Source organism: Procambarus clarkii, chromosome 27 (assembly GCF_040958095.1).
Source record: "Procambarus clarkii isolate CNS0578487 chromosome 27, FALCON_Pclarkii_2.0, whole genome shotgun sequence".
NCBI classification, from domain to species: domain Eukaryota; kingdom Metazoa; phylum Arthropoda; class Malacostraca; order Decapoda; family Cambaridae; genus Procambarus; species Procambarus clarkii.
In genome coordinates, this window is record NC_091176.1 from 28,268,382 (window position 1) to 28,291,729 (window position 23,348).

The 23,348-nt window shown below is 40.3% G+C and overlaps 1 protein-coding gene across 1 annotated transcript in view; it reads right to left on the bottom strand.

Moving 5' to 3' along the window:
- Positions 1-19,517, bottom strand: part of Rrp6 (exosome component Rrp6) — a 33,925-nt gene extending 14,408 nt beyond the window's left edge. Inside the window, exons 1-11 of the mRNA XM_069332513.1 lie at positions 19,330-19,517; positions 17,879-18,003; positions 14,138-14,249; positions 12,131-12,211; positions 11,611-11,807; positions 10,636-10,822; positions 9,083-9,226; positions 7,211-7,401; positions 6,851-7,007; positions 6,525-6,673; positions 2,295-2,457 (exon numbers count right to left, since the gene is read on the bottom strand). Coding sequence (XP_069188614.1) covers positions 2,295-2,457; positions 6,525-6,673; positions 6,851-7,007; positions 7,211-7,401; positions 9,083-9,226; positions 10,636-10,822; positions 11,611-11,807; positions 12,131-12,211; positions 14,138-14,249; positions 17,879-18,003; positions 19,330-19,398 — 1,575 coding nt within the window. The 5' untranslated portion in view covers positions 19,399-19,517. The remainder of the gene's footprint in view (positions 1-2,294; positions 2,458-6,524; positions 6,674-6,850; positions 7,008-7,210; positions 7,402-9,082; positions 9,227-10,635; positions 10,823-11,610; positions 11,808-12,130; positions 12,212-14,137; positions 14,250-17,878; positions 18,004-19,329) is intronic.
- Between the last annotated feature and the right edge of the window lie 3,831 nt (positions 19,518-23,348).

Genomic DNA, 23,348 nt, shown 5'->3' on the forward strand with positions numbered 1-23,348 from the left:
GATTCCTCACCGACGACGCGGCGTTGAGTCACTCATTAAAATATTTGTTAAAAATTTAAATTTTATCAGATCAATCTGGTAGTGGTTTTAAAATGAGCGCCTTTAGATTGCGCACAATTTAGCACCCATATGTCACTTGAGCAGGACACATATTTTTCCCTTGAATGCACCTCAAGAGGTGCATTGAGAAAAATATTTCTATAAAATCCAATTCTTATCCGATCGACTTGGGGATAATTTAAGCATGTTTGCCATTTAATTGTCGTTTTCTCTAATAGTCACATAGCTTATTTGGGAGAACAGAGTTCGCTTGTATCTTCGTGGTAAAACTATTGTAAAATGTTGACCCAACGAGTGTAATCGACGAAGTTTCTTTATTTGGTGCAGGTCAAACGCATCCTTGTGTGACATTTTATATATATGTTCTTCTAGAACATTCTATTGCGAACATATTGGTACAAAATTTAAGTACGTACATCGAAAATTAAGGTCAGGACAGTGAAAAGAATATACACTTTCCAAAAGGTGCTTCGCCCATCTGCCGTTGGGTGTGCCTTAAGAGGTAACACTTCAGCCACTTCCCACACTCTTGCAGGTGGACCGCGATCATGATTCTACATTTATATGCATATGTCCGTGAAGGGAATTTTATTGCAGTCACAGTGATACCAAAATTAACGACGTAGCACAATTCTGGGATTGATAAACATGAAAAGATCATAAACATTTCAGCGCGGTTTGACGCTCACGGCTAACGATTGCCATAGTTTTTTATTTGGTGCGGGTCTCATGTCGGGTTTGGTGACATTTTACATATATATTCCTCTAGAGCATTCTCTTGCGAACAAATTGATACCAAATTTAAATACATACATGGAATATTAAGGTGAGCAGACCGAAAAGATTATAAACATTTTAGTGTCGCCGTGCGGTCGCCCGAAACGAACGGCGCACTCCCAGATCACTCCCAGTATAACTCCAGCGGCCGCGAAAGTGTTAAGTAAACAGGGTGACAAGAACCAAGGCAGACGAATAAAAATAAAAAGAAAACCCTGCAAGAGGACAACGGACCCAGGCGGAACAGAGCCGGCCGCTATGATTGGTGAAAACAAGCTGCGCAGTAGCCTGTGCCCCTACCAATGCAAAATGCCCCCTACTCAAAGGCAAACAAGGGAGACGGAACACCCCAGCACACAAAGGGTGGCCGAAAACCAAGCAGTAAATGGCTTAGCAGAGGCAGAACCCAAGGAACTTGTGGAAGGTGGTACCATTCCCCAAATGCAGTACTTACAGGGCACCTAGGGAAGGAAACTAGGTGCATGCAGCCCTGCTTGATACCTGCTTGAAAACTTGAAACTTGATGGGGTTTTGGGAGTTTTTCTACTCCCCAAGCCCAGTCCGAGGCCAGGCTCGACTTGTGAGAGTTTGGTCCACCAGGTTGTTGCTTGGAGCGGCCCGCAAGCACACATACCCACCACAGCCCGGTTGGTCCGGAACTTCTCATTTGCTCCAGCCCGAGTACTGGAGAATCACTCCCGACTCACGCACCACCTAGAAGACAGTCACCACACATTAGGTACAGTGCTGAAACAACTACTGGAGCCATAGCACACGACCTCAGCCGCAAGCATCAGCCTTATAACTGAAGGGTGGATAGCCAGTGCAGGGGTCTGGGCCTCCCCCTTCCTCCTCCCGGGTAAGGGGGAGCTGCGCAGATGGCAGCTCGGCGACGTGTGACGTCATGCTCATTTGCTCATTTCTCTTTGGAGAGTTTTTTATCCACTTGTTTTGCTTTTGGTAGCAATTTTCACCAGAATAGGGGTTTGTTTTGGGACGCTTACCTTTCAGGGTGCTTGACCCAGTCGATGGCAGACACGGAATGCTTCCAACCACACGGGGTTTCTATAGGCCATTGCTCCCCCATGCCTCTCAGAGGGGGGCCAGGTTCTGGCTTGTGGTCCCCGATAGCCCCACAGACCTCCATACACATGACTGATGCCAAAGTCTGACATTAGCATATCAGCCTGGATAAGCTCTGGGGAGCAGAAGAGGCTTCCCCTCAGAAAAGATGTATTAATACATAACAGTATGAAACATATGTGACTAATAATACATACATAATATTATATATATATGTATATATATGTATATATATATATATATCAAATATATATATATATATATATATATATATATATATATATATATATATATATATATATATATATATATATATTATTATTATTATTATTATTATTAAAACAAAATATTTTCAAGACAGGATAATAGCTTACATCAATGAGTGGTTGCACCAGAGCTTCTCTGATGATTGTATGTATGGTGAGTAATTCAGTTTTGACTAGCGGAGGGATCGGGTTACAACATGCCAACACCCCCTGCATCTCCTTGGGTATAACCTCTGTTATCTGCAGCAGCATATGTTTCGGGAGCACATACCTGTGGAGATACAGTCAAAGCTTTTTATACTTCATTGTAACTTGTTAATACAGTAGCATACACCATAATTTTACAAAACAAGTAGCATTTATCAAATGTATTTTCTATATAAAAGAAATAATTAGAGAGAGAGACTAGTGTAAGGACAAATAGTAAAGACTTGTAGATTAATGATGAAGTGAACATCCTGAGAGTAAACTTTCATTCTTTACCTAGTGGTTTCGATAACAGCAGATCAAGGGAGGCATCCCTAGTCCCTTATTAGCGAGTCTCTCTCAATGCTATACAAGAAATACACTAATGAAGATTTTAAACGACAAAAAATATCCCCCTTCCCCCTCTATGCACTTAATGTTAAGTGGGATGTATAAAATGAGATGTTTATTTATGAATGCTAATCTGGTGAGTGTTATTACACATACAGGAGAAAGAATGAGAAATTGTTTTGTGGAACAGGTGACAAGGGGAATTGATACAATTTTTTTTAGGTAACAGGGGCATAGGGTAAAAGAAACTGCCCATCATTTCTTGCCGGCGGCTGGGATCGAACCCGGAACCACAGGATCACGTGTCCCGCGTGCTGTCCGCTCGGCTCCCTCATCCCCCCTCCCCCCCCCGACCAGGGTGGTAACGACCACCCTGAATGCAAGCTGGAAAAGCTCCGCCTAGCGCCACACGGTAAGAAGCGACAGAATTCGGCATAAAATGCAAGTCTTTAAAAAGCCAAGAGAAAAAGGACAAAAACAATATGGTCAGAAATGGATGACAACCTACGAAGGGAAAGGAAATGGTGAAAAGAATGCCAAGAGACTTCATACTGTCGCATAGTTCACCAGGAACCCGAGCCTGGCGAGCCAGGAAAGAACCAAATCCCTGGCGAGCAGACAAGCAGAACCACCACCAGCTTCGATACCCCCTGGAGGAGGAGGAGGAGGCGTCCAATCCCACCGAAGGCTGGAAAACATCACCTGAATGCCAACAAATCATGAAACAAAACATGGGCAAACAGAGCCAGCCATTCCCCCCCACCAATTGCCCCGTCAATGGAGCGACCCACGAAAGGGACGATGCAACCCTTGAGAAGCTGACCTTCGAGCAGAGTGAGCTCCTGCTTGATACCTGCTTGATGGGGTTCTGGGAGTTCTTCTACTTCTCCAAGCCCGGCCCAAGGAGAGGCTTGATTTGTGAGAGTTTGGTCCACCAGGTTGTTGCTTGGAGCGGCCCGCAGGCCCACATACCCACCACAGCCTGGTAGGTTCGGAACTTCTTTTACAAAACAGTCTTGAAGATGTCCACGGTTGTTCCGGCAACATTTCTTATAGTCGCTGGGAGGACGTTGAACAACCGCGGACCTCTGATGTTTATACAGTGTTCTCTGATTGACTGCTCTTCACTGGTTCTATTCTGCATTTTCTTCCATATCGTTCACTTCAGTACGTTGTTATTTTAAGGTGTAGATTAGGGACCTGGCTCTCCAGTACTTCCCACGTGTACATTATTTGGTATCTCTCGTCTCCTTTCTAGTGAGTGCATTTGGAGAGCTTTGAGACGATCCCAATAATTTAGGTGCTTTATCGCGTCTATGCGTGTCGTATATGTTCTCTGTATTCCTTCTATTTCAGGAATCTTTCCTGCTCTCAAAGGGAAAGCGAGTACTGAGCAGTACTCAAGATGGGACAATACAAGTGACTTGATGAGTACAACCATTGTGATGGGATCCCTGGATTTGAAAATTCTCGTAATCCATCCTATCATTTTTCTGGCTGATGCAATATTTTCTTGGTTATGCTCCCTAAACGTTAGATCGTCGGACATCATTATTCCCAAATCCTTGACATGCTGTTTTCCTACTATAGGCAGATTTGATTGTGTTTTGTACCCTGTATTATGTTTCAGATCCTCATTTTTGTCGTATCTGAGTACAGTACCTGGAATTTATCAATGTTAAACATCGTGTTATTTTCTACTGCCCAAATTGAAAACTTTGTTGATATCTGCGTGTGATTTGTCAATGTCTTGAGCAGAGCTAATTTTCATGCCGATTTGTGTGTCATATGCAAAGGATGACACGAAGCTGTCATTTGTATTTTTGTCTGTATCCGATATGAGAATAAGGAACAGCAGTGGTGCAAGGACTGTACCCTGAGGTACAGAGCTTTTAACTGCGCTTGGACTTGATTTTATTTGATTGACTGTTACTCTGTGTTCTATTCGACAGGAAATTGAGTACCCAGCGTCCTACTTTACCAGTTATTCCCATTGACCTCATTTTGTGTGCCATCACTCCATGGTCACATTTGTCGAATGCCTTTGCAAAGTCTGTGTATACAACATCTGCATTTTGCTTCTCTTCTAGAGCATCTGTGATTTTGTCATAGTGGTTGAGTAACTGTGACAGACAGGGTCTGCCCGCTCTAAATCCATGTTGTCCTGGGTTGTGTAGCTCATTATTTTCCATAAAACTAGAAATTTGATCCCTAATCACTCTTTCAAAAACTTTTATTATGTGTGATGTTAGGGCAACTGGTCTATAATTTTTTGCCAACCAACTGGTTTTTTTGCTTTGAGCGCCGACCAGACGAAGTCCCCGAAGGAAACACTGGTACAGAATCTGTCACCTAGGGCCCACCTTGAACTACCGACACCCGAGCCCTGGCACAACCCCTCTGGGAAGAGCAAAACAACCCTCCTCCAGGAGCATCAACAAATCAGAAATAGGACGGCAACTGAAGGACTCCACCTTCAAAAAATGAGTCACAATGGCATCTGAAAACAACAAAGGACAAAATGGGGTCGAAGACTGAAGACCCAGGGCCCAAGTGGAGTCAAGAGAGAGAGCAAGAGATGGCCTGTCGACACGTGAGGCGTGAGTCATAACACAAAGAAACCGCCTCCCAAAGAAATTTCATTCGCAGAGGAAATCTGCGAATGAAATCTGATATTATATAATAATATTACTTCATATCTGAAAGAAAATACCTGCTTGATGGGGTTCTGGGAGTTCTTCTACTCCCCAAGCCCGGCCCAAGGCCAGGCTTGACTTGTGAGAGTTTGGTCCACCAGGCTGTTGCTTGGAGCGGCCCGCAGGCCCACATACCCACCACAGCCCGGCTGATCCGGAACTTTTCTTAGAAAACAGTCCAGTTTTCTCTTGAAGATGTCCACGGTTGTTCCGGCAATATTTCTTATAGTCGCTGGGATGACGTTGGACAACCGCGGACCTCTGATGTTAATCTTCTTTCTATTATTTCTTCTATATCTATTCTTCTATTATCTATTCTATTATTTCTTTCTATTATCTTTCTATTATTTCACCATATGAGTGTCTATTCTACCTGTTATGGCCTGACAGGAATACTTGGGAAAGATCTTTGCTGCAGCAGGAGACAAAATATCACACTGGCTCAGGCTGTGATATTTGAAGAAATGGGATATTACTTTGCAACAGCAGCCACATGGCCTTTGCTCAAAAATGTAATGGAAAACATGGAATCCAACAGTTGATAAGTTGCTTGGTAAAATGTGAGACTGAGGAGAGAGAATGATCTGGGCACATTGACCAAGAAAATGACAAGTGGTGATGAGTGTATAAAAGTGAATTTGAACTCAACATTAAGAGTGCAATAATTGAGTGGAACAGTGTTCAAGAAGTAGTGTCATTTGTTTCTTGGTGTACTAATTTGTGAAGAGGGATTGTGTAACAATACTTTATTTGAGAAATCATTGAAAGCACTCAACACCAGGTCTTATGTAATGGTGGAATGTGGATGCTTTGCTGAAATATGATGGGGCTGATTCTTTGTGATGCTGGTTAGTGCAGAAGATATGATAAATATAGGATTGAGAGTATTTGTAAACTTCTTTTCATATTTTGCTCTCCCATTTTCCCCATGGTTCTTGCTCCCACCCCAGAGAAATGGAAACTTAGGAATCAATGATGATGAATAGCATATTGTACTACTATATTATACTACCATATTATGGTACACAATATGAAGCAAGACAAAATCTGTAAAGGTCATCTCTTGACAAAAAATGTCAACAAAATACTGTACTGAAAAACTTACTCTGGGCTTTCGTCTTGCTCACGGGCAACCCTGTCACGCCACAGATACAGCTCTCGCAATGCATACATCTGTCTTGAATTAAAAGCTTTACGACTGCGACGATATAATTCCATGTGACTCTCTGGCCCAACAAATGGCTTTTCATATCTCTGGGAAAAAATGAAAATAAATTTTTTGCCACTTATAAAATTATTCATCCAAAACCTAGGTGTGTATTATGCAAATCTTTATATTAAACAAGCAATGATGAAAAGTAAATTTTATAATACCTGTATAATAAACAAAATATGCACTTGACAATTAATTATAAACAAGAAAAGCCTTACCCTCATACAGATTTCAGCAGAGCGGGTATAAACAGCAAAAATCAAATTGTTGAGTTGGTTACCCCATGAAATAAGTTCATTTTTCATGACATCATATATATACAACAAATAATGCGAGTCTTGCCTTGCATAATTAATGAAGTCACTAGGAAGAGGCCTGAAATTTTGAAAGATGTGTAACACTTAATAGATGCAAACATTATTCTTCCATTATTTAAACATCATTTAATAATAGAGTGAAAAGCATGTAGACAAAGTAACTTTAGTTAATTTTGTTTCATGTTTTAACCATACAATCTAAAGAATTAGAAAGATAAAGGTTAAAAAGTGTTTTATTAAAAATATTAACCAAAAACTGACCTTATTCTCCAGTCTGCCCTCTGAAAAACTTTGTTTGCTTCAACTTGACAGAAACGTGCGAGAAGAGCAGCTAATGAACGGTGTGGGTACTCGAGAACAATAGCTGCCTGATGGGTGTCGAAGAGATTAACCACATACACACCACAATCTCTCTGTAGCCACAAAATGTCATGGTCACCCCCATGAAGTACCTGAAAGAAGGCCACTCCATCAACCACTCTTCTGCACTGGGAATGCAATCTATCAAGAGTATATAAAAGTGGAAATACCACATTGAATATATATAAATGAATTTTGCAAATTTTATTCTGAAGTTCTATTTATAAATAATTTATGCAAATCCTTACAATTCTGGCTGGACTGAACAGGTGTACAGTTAACTTTCTATCAGATGTTCTTTTGAGAAGACAGATTAGCTTCAGGAGCAACTAGGAAAGCACTCGAATGTCAGAACATATAAATGTTCTGACATTCTCGGAACAGACGATAGCTCATTTTTTTTTTTTGCAGGGATATTCCTGCGCAGGCGCTATAGGCACAGTTGAGAACAAAGAACTCTTGAATAAAAGGAAATGCTTATTTGCAAAGAATAAAGTCTGCTTGCAATGAATGATATGCATTATCTTTTTTTTTTTTTTTTTTTTTTTGAGATATATACAAGAGTTGTTACATTCTTGTACAGCCACTAGTACGCGTAGCAATTCGGGCAGGATCCCTGGAATACGATCCCCTGCCGCGAAGAATCGTTTTTCATCCAAGTACACATTTTACTGTTGCGTTAAACAGAGGCTACAGTTAAGGAATTGCGCCCAGTAAATCCTCCCCGGCCAGGATACGAACCCATGACATAGCGCTCGCGGAACGCCAGGCGAGTGTCTTACCACTACACCACGGAGACTGTTAAAGCGGAGACACCACTCTTTGCAGAGAAGAAAATATGTACACTTGTAAAGGTCATTAAATCCAATTGTAGAATTGTGCATGATTGGCATTATACACAAGGAAAAAACCCAGCATTGAATGTAATGAAACGCCATTTTTTGGGTGAAACCCGGGGCTGGTTCAGTTCCGCTTCGAGTCTCTCAGCATTTGTTGGTGATCAGGTGTCTTCGTTGATAGTGTCCCACCTGCATGCTTTGTCTCGGCGGCGGCGTGCCCTGTGTGGCCTAGGATTGGCAGTTGTGGTCTTTTGTCTCCACTTCGCGTCAGGGATTGAGCGACTTCCGCCTCCCGGATTAGGTCCCTCTTGTTTTCGTCTTTGGGTAGGTAGTTCCGGGGAGCCGATGGGGTTTCCCCCAGAAAACCAGTGTTGAATGTAATGAAACGCCATTTGCTGGGTGAGACCCGGAGGTTCTCTGGCAACACTCCCTCCCTCCAGTAAGCATTTTTTTTTGCGTGTTTTTGATATCCAGTCTCAGAACTGGGGTGTGGATGGCCGGTGTGTGAGTATGGGGCTCCCCCTTCCCCCCTCCCGGGGATGGGGAGATGTGCAGACTGCGGCGCGGCGATGTGTGACGGCATACTCGTTTGCCTGTTTCTGTTTGGGGAGTTCTATCCATTTGTTCGGCTTTTTGTAGCAATTTTCACCAGAATAGGGGTTTGTTTTGGGTGCCTAACCCGGTCGATGGCAGACATAGAATGCTTCCAACCACACAGGGTTTCTATAGGCCATTGCTCCTTGTGCCTCTGAGGGGGGCCAGGTTCTGGCTCATGGTCCCCGGTAGGCCCACAGAACTCCATACACACGACTGATGCCAAAGTCTGACATTAGCATATCAGCCTGGATAGCTCCAGGGAGCCGACAGGGCTCCCCACATAAAAGGCAGGTAAACAAGAAAAATTACAAAATATAATGCATTTTAAATGACTTACCTTTGTAATTTTGGGGTTTGTGAAGACTTCATTTAAGATGGTAAGTTTACCTCTGAGTTTAAGAGGATCCACAATATAATCCTTATCCCTAGTGGATATCTGCATTAGGCAGGTAAGTCCCATATATGACCGAAATGAGTGATGCTGTGAAAAGAATTAATATATTAATAGAAAATAAGATCAAGGAACCTGCCATTAAAAATACAATGCCGTACCACATAAATTAATTACATTCAACTCCCAATTTTGCACATGGTTGATTTAATGCAACTTTGGCACTAGGTAAACACCAAGACTGTTCACATTGGTGGTTTCCAGTTTTACACAATCTTGAGAGTTAAACATTTTCAAAGGAAATCTTAAGTAAAAGAATTTTCAGAATAATAAATACAATGAGCCCGTTTTCAAAACTATTGCACTGATGGATTCCCTTGTGTGACAAGCTTTACTCGGTCACCATCCAAATAACTACTCTATTACTTTCAAAATGGATTTCAGTTCATATTGCCTTCCATAAATATTGTAAACAAATTTAAGTTAATAGAAAATATAAATAGAATAATTTTTGGGCATGGTAAATTTAATGAGTATTTTTCAAAGGCCCCTTTAAAACCCTGAATTAAAAGGTTTTAATTCTGACAGTGATCAGTTTTGCCGAATCATGCTGGACACACAAATAGATCTCATTAATTTTAATTCTGTGTGTATTATTTCAGACAACCTGTCCACGTCTCCTGAAGTGAATGCAATTATTATTATTATAGATTTTTGCGTGAAAACCTAGTCATGGAATGTATATCATATTTTCAATTAAATACAACATAGGTTGCTAAACTGCAAGAGTCTAGGATTACATTTGTAGCATGTATATATTATGTCAGTAATATATTTGCTCCATATTCTCATTAGCATAGGTGCAGATAATAAGATGGGTCTGTTAATTCTACTTGGTCCACTGATTACCATTAATACCTCTTCCCGAGTGTACAGTTAATACCTCTTCCCAAACCTGCTAAAGGAATAGTCAGGTGAGGTGGGGACTGGTAATATAACCTGTTGATAGCGAATCATCATCAGTCTAACTTCAGGAGTGGACAGTACAGATGCTTGAAGATATCACACATCTTCAACATTGACATGTATGATTACATGTACATATTTGGTTGTTTAGACACAAAGGGTTTAGTGTTTTTTATATTTATATAGTATAGTTTGCGGGCAGAGTCGAGAAGCCGAGTGCAGGGACGAGAGCATGGAAGCTCGTGGCCGCTCTGTCTGGCTGGCTGTCTGCTCTGTGTCGAGGCTGAAGCATCTTGTGAGGGGTAGGAACTGGACACGTCGAGTGTTACATTGTTTTTGGTGAATGTTGAAGATGTGTAATATCTCTCAAGCGTCTGCACTGTCCACCCTTGGAGTTAGACTGCTGATGATTCGCTATAGACTGGTAATATTACCAGTCCACATCTCACCTTATCATCCTCAAGCAGGTTTGGGAAGAGCTATTAACTGTACACTTGGGAAGAGTGTAATATCCTTTACTACATGTGACTTACCTCCAAGTCAACAGCAAATTCTGTACAAGCACTAAGATCTCTGACTAAATTGTTTAACTCCTCTTCTGTATCTACCATGACCAAAGGTGTTTCTGCCATGGGCTTTGGAAGAATTGGGTCAACAGGCTGGAGCTGAGATTGTGCTGGAGCCCAGTGTTGGAGCTCATACTCATAGGGATGAGAATAGCTGAAAAATGAATCCACATGAATACAGCCTTCACAAACTGCCTCATAATAATATCATCAAGTTTTAGAGATTAAAACAGAGAACTTTTTCTGCAGTGACTAATGACTAAGAATCCTTAAACCATAATTATTATAAAACAAAATCACAAGAAAGTGATGTATCTGAAAAAATTGTAATGCCGTACGATGCATGCCTCAGGAGACCAGGGATGCGGGCTTGATCCCATCATGTGACCTCAATATGTTCCCATAATCATTGTGTTAAGGCAATTATTCTAAACTCTCTTACGCTGCACCCTCCATATTTCTCTGATAATTGAAGAATAATAGTGGTTTAGTCTATTAATATATATCACCAATATTATCTTTCAAACCTGTTAATAACATCATATTAATCTCAAATGGCTACATGGCCCAATAACAGTACATAAAAGCAGAGTTAATTTCATTAAAATAGTTATTATAACCATACAGGGTATTAACTTCATTTATATATAAATAGGGCAATAATAACGGTACAGTGCTTGTCAAATGACACTAAACGCAGTGTGCCAGGTGATCAACAAATGATGACCGAATGTTGAATGTTAAATATAGTATGTAGAAATATGTTTTGTCATTTACTATGAGATAAAAAAATTGGGTGATAAATGGTCATAAAATGGCAACACAGATTTGATGAGTGTTGATTGGGTCCACAACAATGTGTGACAGGTTTTGGTGGTCCAAATATATACATTCTTCTATAAAACAAGCATTTAGAAAACAATACAGTAAATAAAAACTTACAACTCTTGACCATTATTGTCAAGGCATAATAGAATGGATAAAGGCTTCATGGAATTGGGTTTCTCTTTGATGATGGGAATAAATGGTTCCTTTGCAGAATTGTTGATTTTTTCTGCAAAGAACAGCTGTGGCTTTTGAACATTTCGAGCTGCTAATAAAACGACATTCTTTCCACCAGGTACATTCGTAGCTGGGCTCTGAAGATGAACGGTAAGAACTATATGTATAAAGCATTTCAATTGGAGAAAATTTTAGAACATAAAAAGTATGAAATATTATAAACAAAGAAAACTTGGGGAAATTTTAATAAAACAAATTTTAATTAATGACAAATGCAAATTTTCTACTATAATTATATTGATAAATTCAATTTAAACAATTCATTAGTTTCCAGTCATCCACACACACACACATACCATGACTGCCACTTACAGTGATGTATGCAAAATTGAACATTATCAACTAGAACACACAGTGACATCAAACATGACTTAAAATTGCTAATATGGATTATTTTTACCTGCACTTTCTTTACTACAGGATCAAGCAGTTCTGCATCAGGATTCTTTTTCAGCCCAGAAGCTTCATCTACATCTGAATTCTGAAAGGGATGAAATTTCAGTAGAGTAAGCTATATTAAATGTGTGAATGATATACACAGCTTACTGCCACACACAGCAACTGCACAAAAAAACATTACTTAGGCTGTTTAGAAATCAACCATTAAATTTTAAATTAAGCAATTAGAAATTTTAGTCCTATAGAAATCAAAATCATTAACCTAAAGACTATCAAAATTAATTTCTTCAGTGCCGTAATGGTATGATTGCTGGGACTTTAAAAATACTAATATGATACAAGAATGAGACAAAATGTTTATATTAGAACCGAAACTAATAATAATAATAAAAAAGTCACTCCCAAGGATTAAAGATATTAAACTCGTGTCATTATGACCTCTACAATTATTAACATACCTACAGTAACTGGAGTGCCCCCTTGAGTAGTACACTTGACCAGCTAGGGCCTTACATCCTTACATTTAGGAGCAGCCCATATGGGCCACACAAAAATGGGCCACACAAAAAGTGGCCCATTTTCCACTAAAAATTAGCGAGTTAGCTTATATTAGCGAGCACTGTTTTCCCTCCAATATGGCATCTAAGATTATATTTAAGGATGAATCAATTATGTGATCTCCATAAGCTTATTTGGGACAACAATGTAATTTTATCAATAAATCCAAAATATAAATGCAGAAGACTGAATTCTCACACAACTGCTACTAAAATAGAGGAAAATAATAACCTTTCCACAAGGTAAGATAACTATCAGGAGAAAACACTAAGCCATTATGCCTACTGTATATAGTACTTGGAAGGGATAAGAGGATATGGATTTAGGATACAACATAGGGAAGGAATGGCACTCGACCACTTGGATGGTCAGGGATTGAATGCCGACCTGCAAGAAGTGGGACAGCCGCTCTACTGTCCAGTCCCAATTGGATGGGCAGGAATACAAGGTGGTCAAGTGGATTAAGCCAGACTAGGTCACCTCTTTAGCCTACCTGTTGCCATACATATTTACATGAACTGGACACCAGCAGAACTTAAAATTTGGTGGCTTCATATAATAGATTAAAAGTGTGAATACAGTATTTGTAAGGTATGATGCACACTTCTTGAATTGCTAAAAATTTGGATAATTGAGTTCGCACTGAAAACTGGGTACCCAGTTTTCAAACTAAAATCTACAGACACTACTATGACAACAAAAAATCAAGAGGAGTTTAACCACACTCACAGAATTGCCACTCAACCTAAGAAGAAATCTCTGGTAGCAAGAAGCCCCTCAACAAAAAGAGAGAAAGATCAGTCATATGCTGTGAAACAAACACAAAACCAGGGACCCTTGCACAAAGTCTAAAAGGATAAACCAATAAAAACTTATCTTACTAGCCACTGCAATCAAGAAAGAAAGTGTTAAATGCCAGATAACAAGAGAGGTTATTGACTCCTCCATCCCTGCTTTGATGGTGCTGCATCTGCCACCTGGTGGTGGTCACATTAGCAGTCAATTACCTAGCTGGTGGTAAGTAGAGTAATAACTGAAGTTATTAGATGTAAATTATCATTTGGAATGGGGTATATCGAGTCAAATGTTTGTTCTTTTAACCAACAGTACGTAGTTTTTCAGTTGCTGCTCAAGTTACCATGGTCTCTTCCTTAACTACATGGTCAAACCATGGTCATGGTATTTGTTATGTTGCTGGTCATGGTGGGTGAACAGGTCATTATAACTTGGTGGAATATGTTTCTATGAGCCAATAAAATGGCTGGTCCAAGAAATTTTAGTAAATTATAAAAGTTATAACTGTTAATGAGTGAGAGAGGAAGAATTATCCAAGATATAAACACAAAAAAAAGCAGATGCATTGTTCCCCACAGATCCATCAATTGGAGATAAATGAACTCTAGAATAACCCAAGCAAAAAATTTTTTATACAGCAAAACCTTTTACTTACAATCCTTTCAAGAAGAGCATCATTGCCTTCCCTGATCATATCAAACTGGTCAATCAGCTTGTGATGAGATAATCCCAACTTGATATCCTGATGACTGAAGATGCTGCTAATTCTGGTGAATAAGAAATTAATAGCAATTGAAGTACTGTACTGTAATGCTGTTATGCCTCACTAAGCAGGCAACTTTACTCTTGCAAAGGCTATAATGGAATGGAATGGAATTTTCAGGGCAAACTGCCAAGCCATTACGACTATATAGCACTTGGAAGGGGTCAGGATAAGGTTTTGGGATGCGGCGAGGGGATGGAATGGTGCCCAACCACTTGGACAGTTGGGGATTGAACGCCGACCTGCATGAAGCGAGACCGTCGCTCTAGTGTCCAGCCCAATAATATAATATACAGTAATATAACATGCACCTATCTAACCATCATCCAGTTACACAAAAACTGCTCACTCCATTTACCATGTCCAGATACACAATAGTTACTGTATTATGCTTTCTTTGTAAAGAAGGAAATCTGCATAAATGGGAACCAGATTACGGTATACTTGTGCACTACCTGATACACAATCAAAGACCTATTCCAAGACATCAATGGAGTAGCAAACTAAATGAAATGATTCTGTGTTTAAGAGAAGTTAAAGACTGCTCCAGTTTACTTAGTCCATATCACTTCAAAATTATGCAAAATGAAAATAAAGAGAACTCTTCAAAAATTTTATGGCAAATTTGAATTCCTATATCAGGCTATAAATAAATTAGTACTTTTCCCAAGTCAGCATGTACCTTGATCGTGGATTATTGGGCGGCTTAACTTAGCAACGGTGCAAAGATTTTTGGACATCTTTCCAAACACTAAGTCACCAAATTGACTTTTCTTGCTGGAATACCAAGAACTAAATATTTTTTCAGTGTCTTGCAAGGATTGAAGACTTAACTAAGGAAAATTGTCATCCGAAAGAACATCTGCTTTGGTTATACAATACATGCCAATGAATATGATGCACCACAGATAATTCCTATTGGCAAATTACCGGTAAATAAATAATTTACTGTACATTATTTAAATTACAGAGAGATGTCCATTTTTAGTAATACAGTATTTTAGTAATTTCATACTGGACAATTCTCTTTAAAAATATAATTTGATTTTGATTTTTGAATCTTTAATACTTATCAAGAAGCTTGATTCTGTGCTATTATCTTGGTAAACAAATGCAATGGTAATGTAATGATCTGTGCAGATCATACCTTCCCTTCTTTATTTTCCCCTCCCCTCCTCCTCCTCTTCCTTCTCCCCTTCTCCCTCGTTCGTCCCCCTCTCTACCTTTCCCTCTCCCCTGGTTGCCGTCCCCTTGTGTGGTCATTCTTCCCCCACCCCATTGGCCTCTTCCTGTCATAATGGTTTGAAGTCAAGTTTCCCTTAGTCTAGTGAGCCTATCTGGAGGCTGGACAGTCCCTCTCTTTGGCCCTCTCTGTTCCCACTCCTCCCCCACTTATTTCCCTCTTTCCCTCTCCCTTGCCTTCCTATAACCATTGACGAATTAAGGAATAGTACCACAGGGTCATAATCTTATGCTCTCAAGTTACCCGTGGGTGGCCAGTCCAACCTTCCCACGAAGTTAGTTGTTATTTCCCGTTACACGAGTTTCTGTCAAAAGAAATAGACCCTTATTTTCAAGCCTGGATCTGAGTGGTTGAAAACCAGGTAGGCCTAGGCGGCAGGGGTTAGGTCCATGACACAGTTTGGTCTAAGACTCAAGAGGCGGAGTCCCACCCAGGGTAGTGCCTGACAACCATTGGGCAAGCCCCAGTGCTTCCAGCTGTGGTTTGAATTAATTGGGGCTCCTAGCCAGAGCCAAGCTCCAGAGGAAATCCTTAGGTCTCCCAGGGGGTAGTTTAAGAAAAATAAATTTAGTGTGTCTTGGGGCTTCAACTGAGGGTACAGATATCCTCATCTGGGGGCAGCCAATCAACATCTGGCCAGATGACAGTATTAAGGTATTGTGCACTTGAGTATTTCATGTACATCGGTATTGCATTCTGTTGCCTCTTAGGATGTTTTATTAGACTAGGATATTTTTCCCACAAATTTTTATTTATATATACGTTTTAATAAATAAAGTGTATTAAGGTAATTTGTGTTTAGTTATCTGTTCCCTATGTTTAAGACCGAGTCATTCTTATATGTGGTATTTATGTACGGTTTTGGAAACCTCTAGATTCTCACTACCTTAAAGTTACATAATTTACTTCCCAAGCATTTATATTACCAAGATTCATAAGCCCCTCGAGTTTCATGATTAATGATCCCTTTCCTTCCTGGGGGATCAGTAATACACACATTCACATTCAGGAGCAGGGAGGTGGTGGCAGTGTTTAATGAGTTTTTATTTATTAGTTTTAAATTAATAATCCCTTCTCTTGTTGTTCCCCCCTCATTTAATATTCCAGTCTCAATATTAACTGGCAGATCCTTGAGGGTCACAGTGATCTGCAAGCAGTGTTGAGCTGGGGTGTTGAGTGGAGTAAGGGATAAGATAGTGCGGGTTATTACAGCAATAACTTTAAATTTTGTTATTTACAAAACTAATAAAGAACATACCTATTATGCAATTATTATAACTGTTCTTCAGATGTTATTTTTGTTATAATGAACATTTATAACATTACCATTTTAGGGTTTACCAGTATATTGTGAATAGTCTCTGATATACCCAAGGTGGACAAACTTAAGAGTGCAAACCTGTCCCACTCTCCTGGTTTTTAGTACTGCATATTTAGATTATTTTACTGTTTATAATACTGGAATACTGAAAACCATCAGTGAAAGTAATGAAATACCAATTTCTGGGTGGGCCCTAGTGGCTTTCTGAAGCTTTATGCTGAGACAGTACCATCTACTGGGTCGCATCAGCCATGGAGTTCTATATATATATAGGCCTACCAGGAACCAGAGCCAGAAACTGACCCCCCCTCACAAAGGCGCAGGGAGTGGCGACATTTATTTTCACCACCTCACCGGGAAAGACAAGCAGAAAATCAGTGAGTCAAAACAAACTACTGCTGGATTCAAAAGAGATCAAAGCCTCAAAACCGTTGAGCTTGTGCCCCACCAGCCAAAGTTGCAGCCAACTCAGGTAAAGGCATGGAAGCCACAAGACACCAGACTCATCCTGGGCAAAGGCCACCATAAGCCATAAGAGAGGAGGACCTCTAAGGAGCAATCCCTGACCACTAGAGAAAATAACTCTACCAACAGGACAGCACTAGGGAGAAGCTCCAAGCACTCTCAAAACTTCGATCATACTATGCCGCAGTGTGCAAGAAATGCCACCAAGGGTAAACATCCCACCACTTAGCAGAACAGACGAAATCTGGAGCAGCACAAGAGAAAGGCCACCTGGTATGCACTACATCAGTGATAGAACTAGGAGCTCAGACCCAGGCAATGGTGAGCTAACCTCCCCCCCCCCCTGCTTCCTCCCCAAACCATACATTCACATTTGAGGAGCTCCTAACATTTAAATGGCACAATCTTGTGGGATCAACCTAAACCCCGTCTAATTTGCAAAATGTCCCCTAAACTGTGGAGAAAAATAGCAAATACAGTACAGTACAGAATACCACATAATAGTTTGGTTCTTTGCAGAAGAGTCTATACAAATCTATTTATTCAAGCAGAAGTGCACTGTAATTCTAACTCAAGCAATGACTGATAAACAGACTTTACTTACAAGGATGTGATGCTCGAATTGACTTGTTCCATTGTGCGCTGAACTCCTGCATAGTCCCGATAATGATGCCAGCCCTGAAGCTCGCTACTTATTTTCTGACATCCTCGAACACTATTCATAATGCTCTGAAATAATTAAAATAAAGAATTGGAGTAAATGTAGACAACAGCAATGTAATTATGTTAGAGAAATAAGGAAACTGCATAAAACCAGCATTGAATATAATGAAACGTAGCTGTAATGTAGCTCCCTGAAGCTATCCTAACTGATATTTGCTATACAGTATTAGTTTGGGGTCATCAGTCACGGAAGTTCTTATGCCTACCAAGAACCACGAGCCAGAATCTGGTCCCCTAAGAGAAGTGCATGGAGCAGTGGCCTGTGAGCACTTAACATTTAAAGTACTGTAATGTATTAGCACTTCCGCTCATTAGGCTCCCCCCAACCTGTAGGGGAGCCGGCAGCCCACCACTCCAGTTCTTGAACGATGAAAAACCGCTTTATTCATTTAGAGGGAGGGTGTCATGGAAACCCAGAAAAATGCCTTTTCATTACATTCACTGCTAGTTTTCTGTGGGGAGCCCTGTTGGCTCCCTGAAACTAACTTCAAACTTTTTAACTAACTTCTATCTTTTTAAATGACGCAGTTTGTCGACCGAATTGTATTTGTGCTGCTTTTTCAGCCATGTTCCCTCTTTTTATCTCTTTTTTATTTGTTCTCAACTAATTTTATTCTTTATGCTCAATTAGTATTAAGCTTTAGTCATTTAAGTTTTTCATGCCTGAAACGCTTTGCGTAATAGTGGCTTTAGGCATTGTATGTACTAGCCCTATCTATAAATCCATCACTCATTGTAAAATCTTTTGTATGCATGTACCTTACCTAAATAAACATTTGATTTGATTTGATTTGATTGAACTTAACTTATATCAGTCAAACTACTGCCGTTCTCCAGGATGTAACCTCACAACAGTTGACTACTTTCTGTGTACCAATTTACTGCTAGGTAAACAAAGCCATTAAGTGACAGGAAAAGTACCCAACTATTTCTGTCCCATCCGCGACTCGAACCGAGGGTTTCCAGTTGAGTTGAGAACGACCAACTGTACTACAGAGACCTAGTATAATAATAATAATAATAATAATAATTTTTATTTAGGCAAAGGTACATACATAAAGAGATTTTACAAAGTTTGTTGGCTTTATAGATAAGAGCTCGTACATACAATGCCTAAAGCCACTATTACGCAAAGCGTTTCGGGCAGACAACAACATAGTGTAAACACCTTTTACATTTAAATAATATTTTGCTTCAGCAACAAGCTCTGAACTGGTAACGACAATGAATGAGAAACTGTTCAACACCTTGGAGTATAAGAACATGAGAAAAATGGTACACTGAAAGTTAATTAATAACCATTAAAAATGCAGGTCAAATTTACACACTTACCTTAACATAATCGTCTAACGACCGGTTCCCCGTGTAAGGACTGAGGCCATCTGTCATATTGGAATCCATCGCTGCCCCTTCTTCAGTATTATTACGTCTTAACTGGGAGTCCAGAGCCCCTATTTCTTAAACACGTGTCTCACCCTCCTCCTCTTGTTTACGTCCGCCCTTGTTGCCGCGCCCCACTACCAGAGGGCAGCATCACAGGCTTCGCTAGGGATCCCATATAAAACACAAATATTTTTATTTATATGGCATATAATAACTAAACTAAACCAAATTAAAAATATATATATGAAAATGTTCCATAGTTGTTATGATTATTTAGAATTTGTGATCTTCATAAAAAGAAACTTTACATTACAGTTAGCTAATGTAAATGCACGCGAATGCACCCGAAAGGCGGACAGTATCTGAGGGCGGCGATGGAAAGGTTACACTGTACCTGAAGTAACCAAACGAGATAATTAGCTAAAATTTCTACTATTAGATCAATTCAAATTATGTACACATTTAGTGAACATTAGCGAGTTTTCTCTAAGCTCATGAATATTTTAGTATTCCATCACAGTTTTTTTTATACAAGAGTTCTTACATTCTTGTACAGTGATGCAGTGTGCGAATAATTTTGCTGACAGCTAGTTAACGTTTGATAAAGTCTACATCGTCAGGTATTGCAAACTCAGAGTTACAATCAAATATAAGCCGAGCAGAAGTAACATCTATAGGAGTCTACTGATTTTACTGGACGATTCATATATATATATATATTATTATATATGTTGCTCTCCTTGCATAGTAGTATGATAGATGGAATTGATAAATTACCTGTAAATGCAGGTAAAACAATTCAGGAATGGTTGTGTAGATTTCTCTCTTTCAGATCTACAAGGTTTTGTTGATGTTCTTGGTGGTTTGTGTATTACAGGTCCTTGCGTTTGGTCATTATAAGTATTCGCGTTTGGTCATTATAAGTATTCGCGTTTGGTCATTATAGGTCTTCACATCTGGCCATCACAAGTATTCACGTTTGGGCATTATAAGTATTCGCGTTTGGGCATCACAAGTCCTCACGTCTGGCCATTACAGGTCCTCGCGTCTGGCCATTACAGGTCCTCGCGTTTGACCATTATTGGTCTTCGCATCTTCCCATTACAGTTTCTCGCATCAGGCCATTACAGGTTCTCGCGTCTGCCCATTACAGTTTCTCGCATCACGCCATTACTAGTCCTAAGGTCTGGCCATTAGTTCCTCGCATCAGACCATAACAGGTTCTCACGTTTTGCCATTATAGGTTTGCGTCTGGCCATCACAAGTCCTCACATCTGGCCATTACAGGTCCTCGCATCTGGCCGTTACAGGTCTTCGCGTCTGGCCATTACAGGTCCTCGCATCTGGCCATTACAGGTCTTCGTGTCTGGCCATTACAGGTCCTCGCGTCTGGCCATTACAGGTCCTCGCGTCTGGCCATTACAGGTCCTCGCGTCTGGCCATTACAGGTCTTCGCGTCTGGCCATTACAGGTCCTCGCGTCTGGCCATTAATTTTGTCTAGCGGTCAGGTAAAAGAGGCTACCATAAGAAAAGTTTACACAGAAGACTGCTGGGCAGGTGAGCCAGCACTCTCATACTGTTATTCGCTATGCATCTTCACCAGGAGAAGTAACCCTACATCGAACTGAAACAAGTATGGAGTAAGTAAGTACAATCTGACTGTATTAACTCTCCGATGAATTTGAAGACAGTAGAAGAGTGCAGAGAGGAGCTGGCAGATGCATTGTCTATCACAATGAAGTGTGTGAAAGCACGTTTAATGGGACAGGTAATACGATAAGTAGACTGATGTTGTCACGGCTCGCATACTAGCTGTAAGATTCGTATCCCACTTTATTTAGTCACTTCTAAATCACTTATATGAAGATCTTATATATATTTGATACCTTGACTTCCAAATTTCTAATTTTTGCATGCTGAGATATGGGTTTCCACTGTTAGTTACAAGCAGCCTGTTAATTTTATTAAACTGTCTTTCACCAGGATGCACCCCTAACAGTTTGTGTTGACTGTTGCACTTAATGACAGTGACTGACATCACTGTTATGTCAGTGTCCTCCAAACACATCAGCTGGACGCGTACTTGTCCAATAAACACTTCCTTGGTTAGGGTTTTTACAATACTGTACAGTGCGTCTATATAGGTATAGAGAAAACTAGTTTTAGTTCTAGCGGGACATAATCTCTAAATACATACAACCTAGGTTCCCTACCCTATCCTGCCGAATTTCTAAGTGGCTAATGCACGCTTGTCCGGAGCCGGTCGGCCGAGCGGACAGCACGCTGGGCTTATGATCCTGTGGTCCCGGGTTCAATCCCGGGTGCCGGCGAGAAACAATGGGCAGAGTTTCTTTCACCCTATGCCCCTGTCACCTAGCAGTAAAATAGGTACCTGGGTGTTAGTCAGCTGTCACGGGCTGCTTCCTGGGGGTGGAGGCCTGGTCGAGGACCGGGCCGCGGGGACACTAAAAAGCCCCGAAATCATCTCAAGATAACCTCAAGATTGTAAATTCCACAGTGGATATTCCATATCCCAGCATTAGCTGAATGTCTTATTCTAAGTTTAAAATTAACAACTGTATCTCGTCTTAATCTTTTATTTGGGAACCTATCACATTGGTCATCAAACAAGAGTACAAGTATCAAAAGGAGTAACAAGAGTACACGTGAACAATGACTTGTAACTTAGTTTAGTTAGTATATGCGCACGAGTTCCCTAGTTGATTATGGAGCGCCTGCCCTACTCACTCTTTCTCCTGGTCAGTGGGCAAACGTTGAGGTTATTCAAAATGATGCAATGTGAGTCATAACAGGAGCTCCCAGATGGACTAAAATACTGAACCTAAGACTAGAAACCAAGCTAACGTCGATTGAAATAAGGGTAAAAGGGATTGCTGCGTGCATGCTGTCCAAGATATTGACTAGACCTAGAATTAGTTCACTTAAAGATATAATCACTGGAGCCCTAACTCGGGACAGAAGAGCCCCCAATAGCAACAGGAGGACCCATTGTGCGATAAACACCATCAATACATTCGATATAACAAACACAATCACTGAGAGGGGTGTCGATGAAATACATGCAGACTTTGTTATGCAAGCCCCTTGGGAATCTCTGCCAGCAGACTTTAAGATTATGGTTCTTGAAGGAAGAAAGAACCAGACTAATCCTCATCTGCTACGTAATATTGGACAGATGCATATAGAAGCAAACTTGACCTCCAACAGCTTCACATACTTCACAGATTGATCAGTAGACCAGCAGGGACAAGAAACCGGAGCTGCAGTTAAAGCAAGAAATTCTGTAAATAGTTGGAGACTCAAATGGGTGTTCAACTTTACAAACAGAGATGCTAGCCATTCAAAAGGCTTTGGAACATGCTCTTGCTGAACATATACAGATTTGAGAACTTCCATTGAAACCTTGCAACAAGAACACATACATGACAACATCCATCTGATCACAAATGTCATATCATTAATGCAAACACTCAAACGTCAAGGCCGTCGGGTGCCAAGTCATGTGGGAATAATAGGAAATGACATTGCAGACGAAGCTGCAAAACTTGCAACTAAGAGAAGAAATGTAGACATTTACATACCACAGATTAAGAAAGTAATTAGAAACAGAGCAATGCAGAAGATGTACATTGACCACAACACAGCAGTTGCAACATCAGGATCTGCGGGTTGGTACAAGAATTCAACCAACTACGAACCACTTAGTTTGACGAAAGGGAGCAGTAGAGCAGAAGTACACTTACATCGCATCAGGCTTGGATACCCATGTGCATGGGAAATAGGCTTACAGGTTCCGGAAGAAGAGAGGAAATGTCAACACTGTGGAGAAATTCCCGACAGACCACTGGAACATTATCTAACACAGTGCACAGTTACAAACCCAATAAGATTTCAACTGAGATTCAACAGAGCAGAAGTTGTTAAATACATGGGACAAAATCTTACT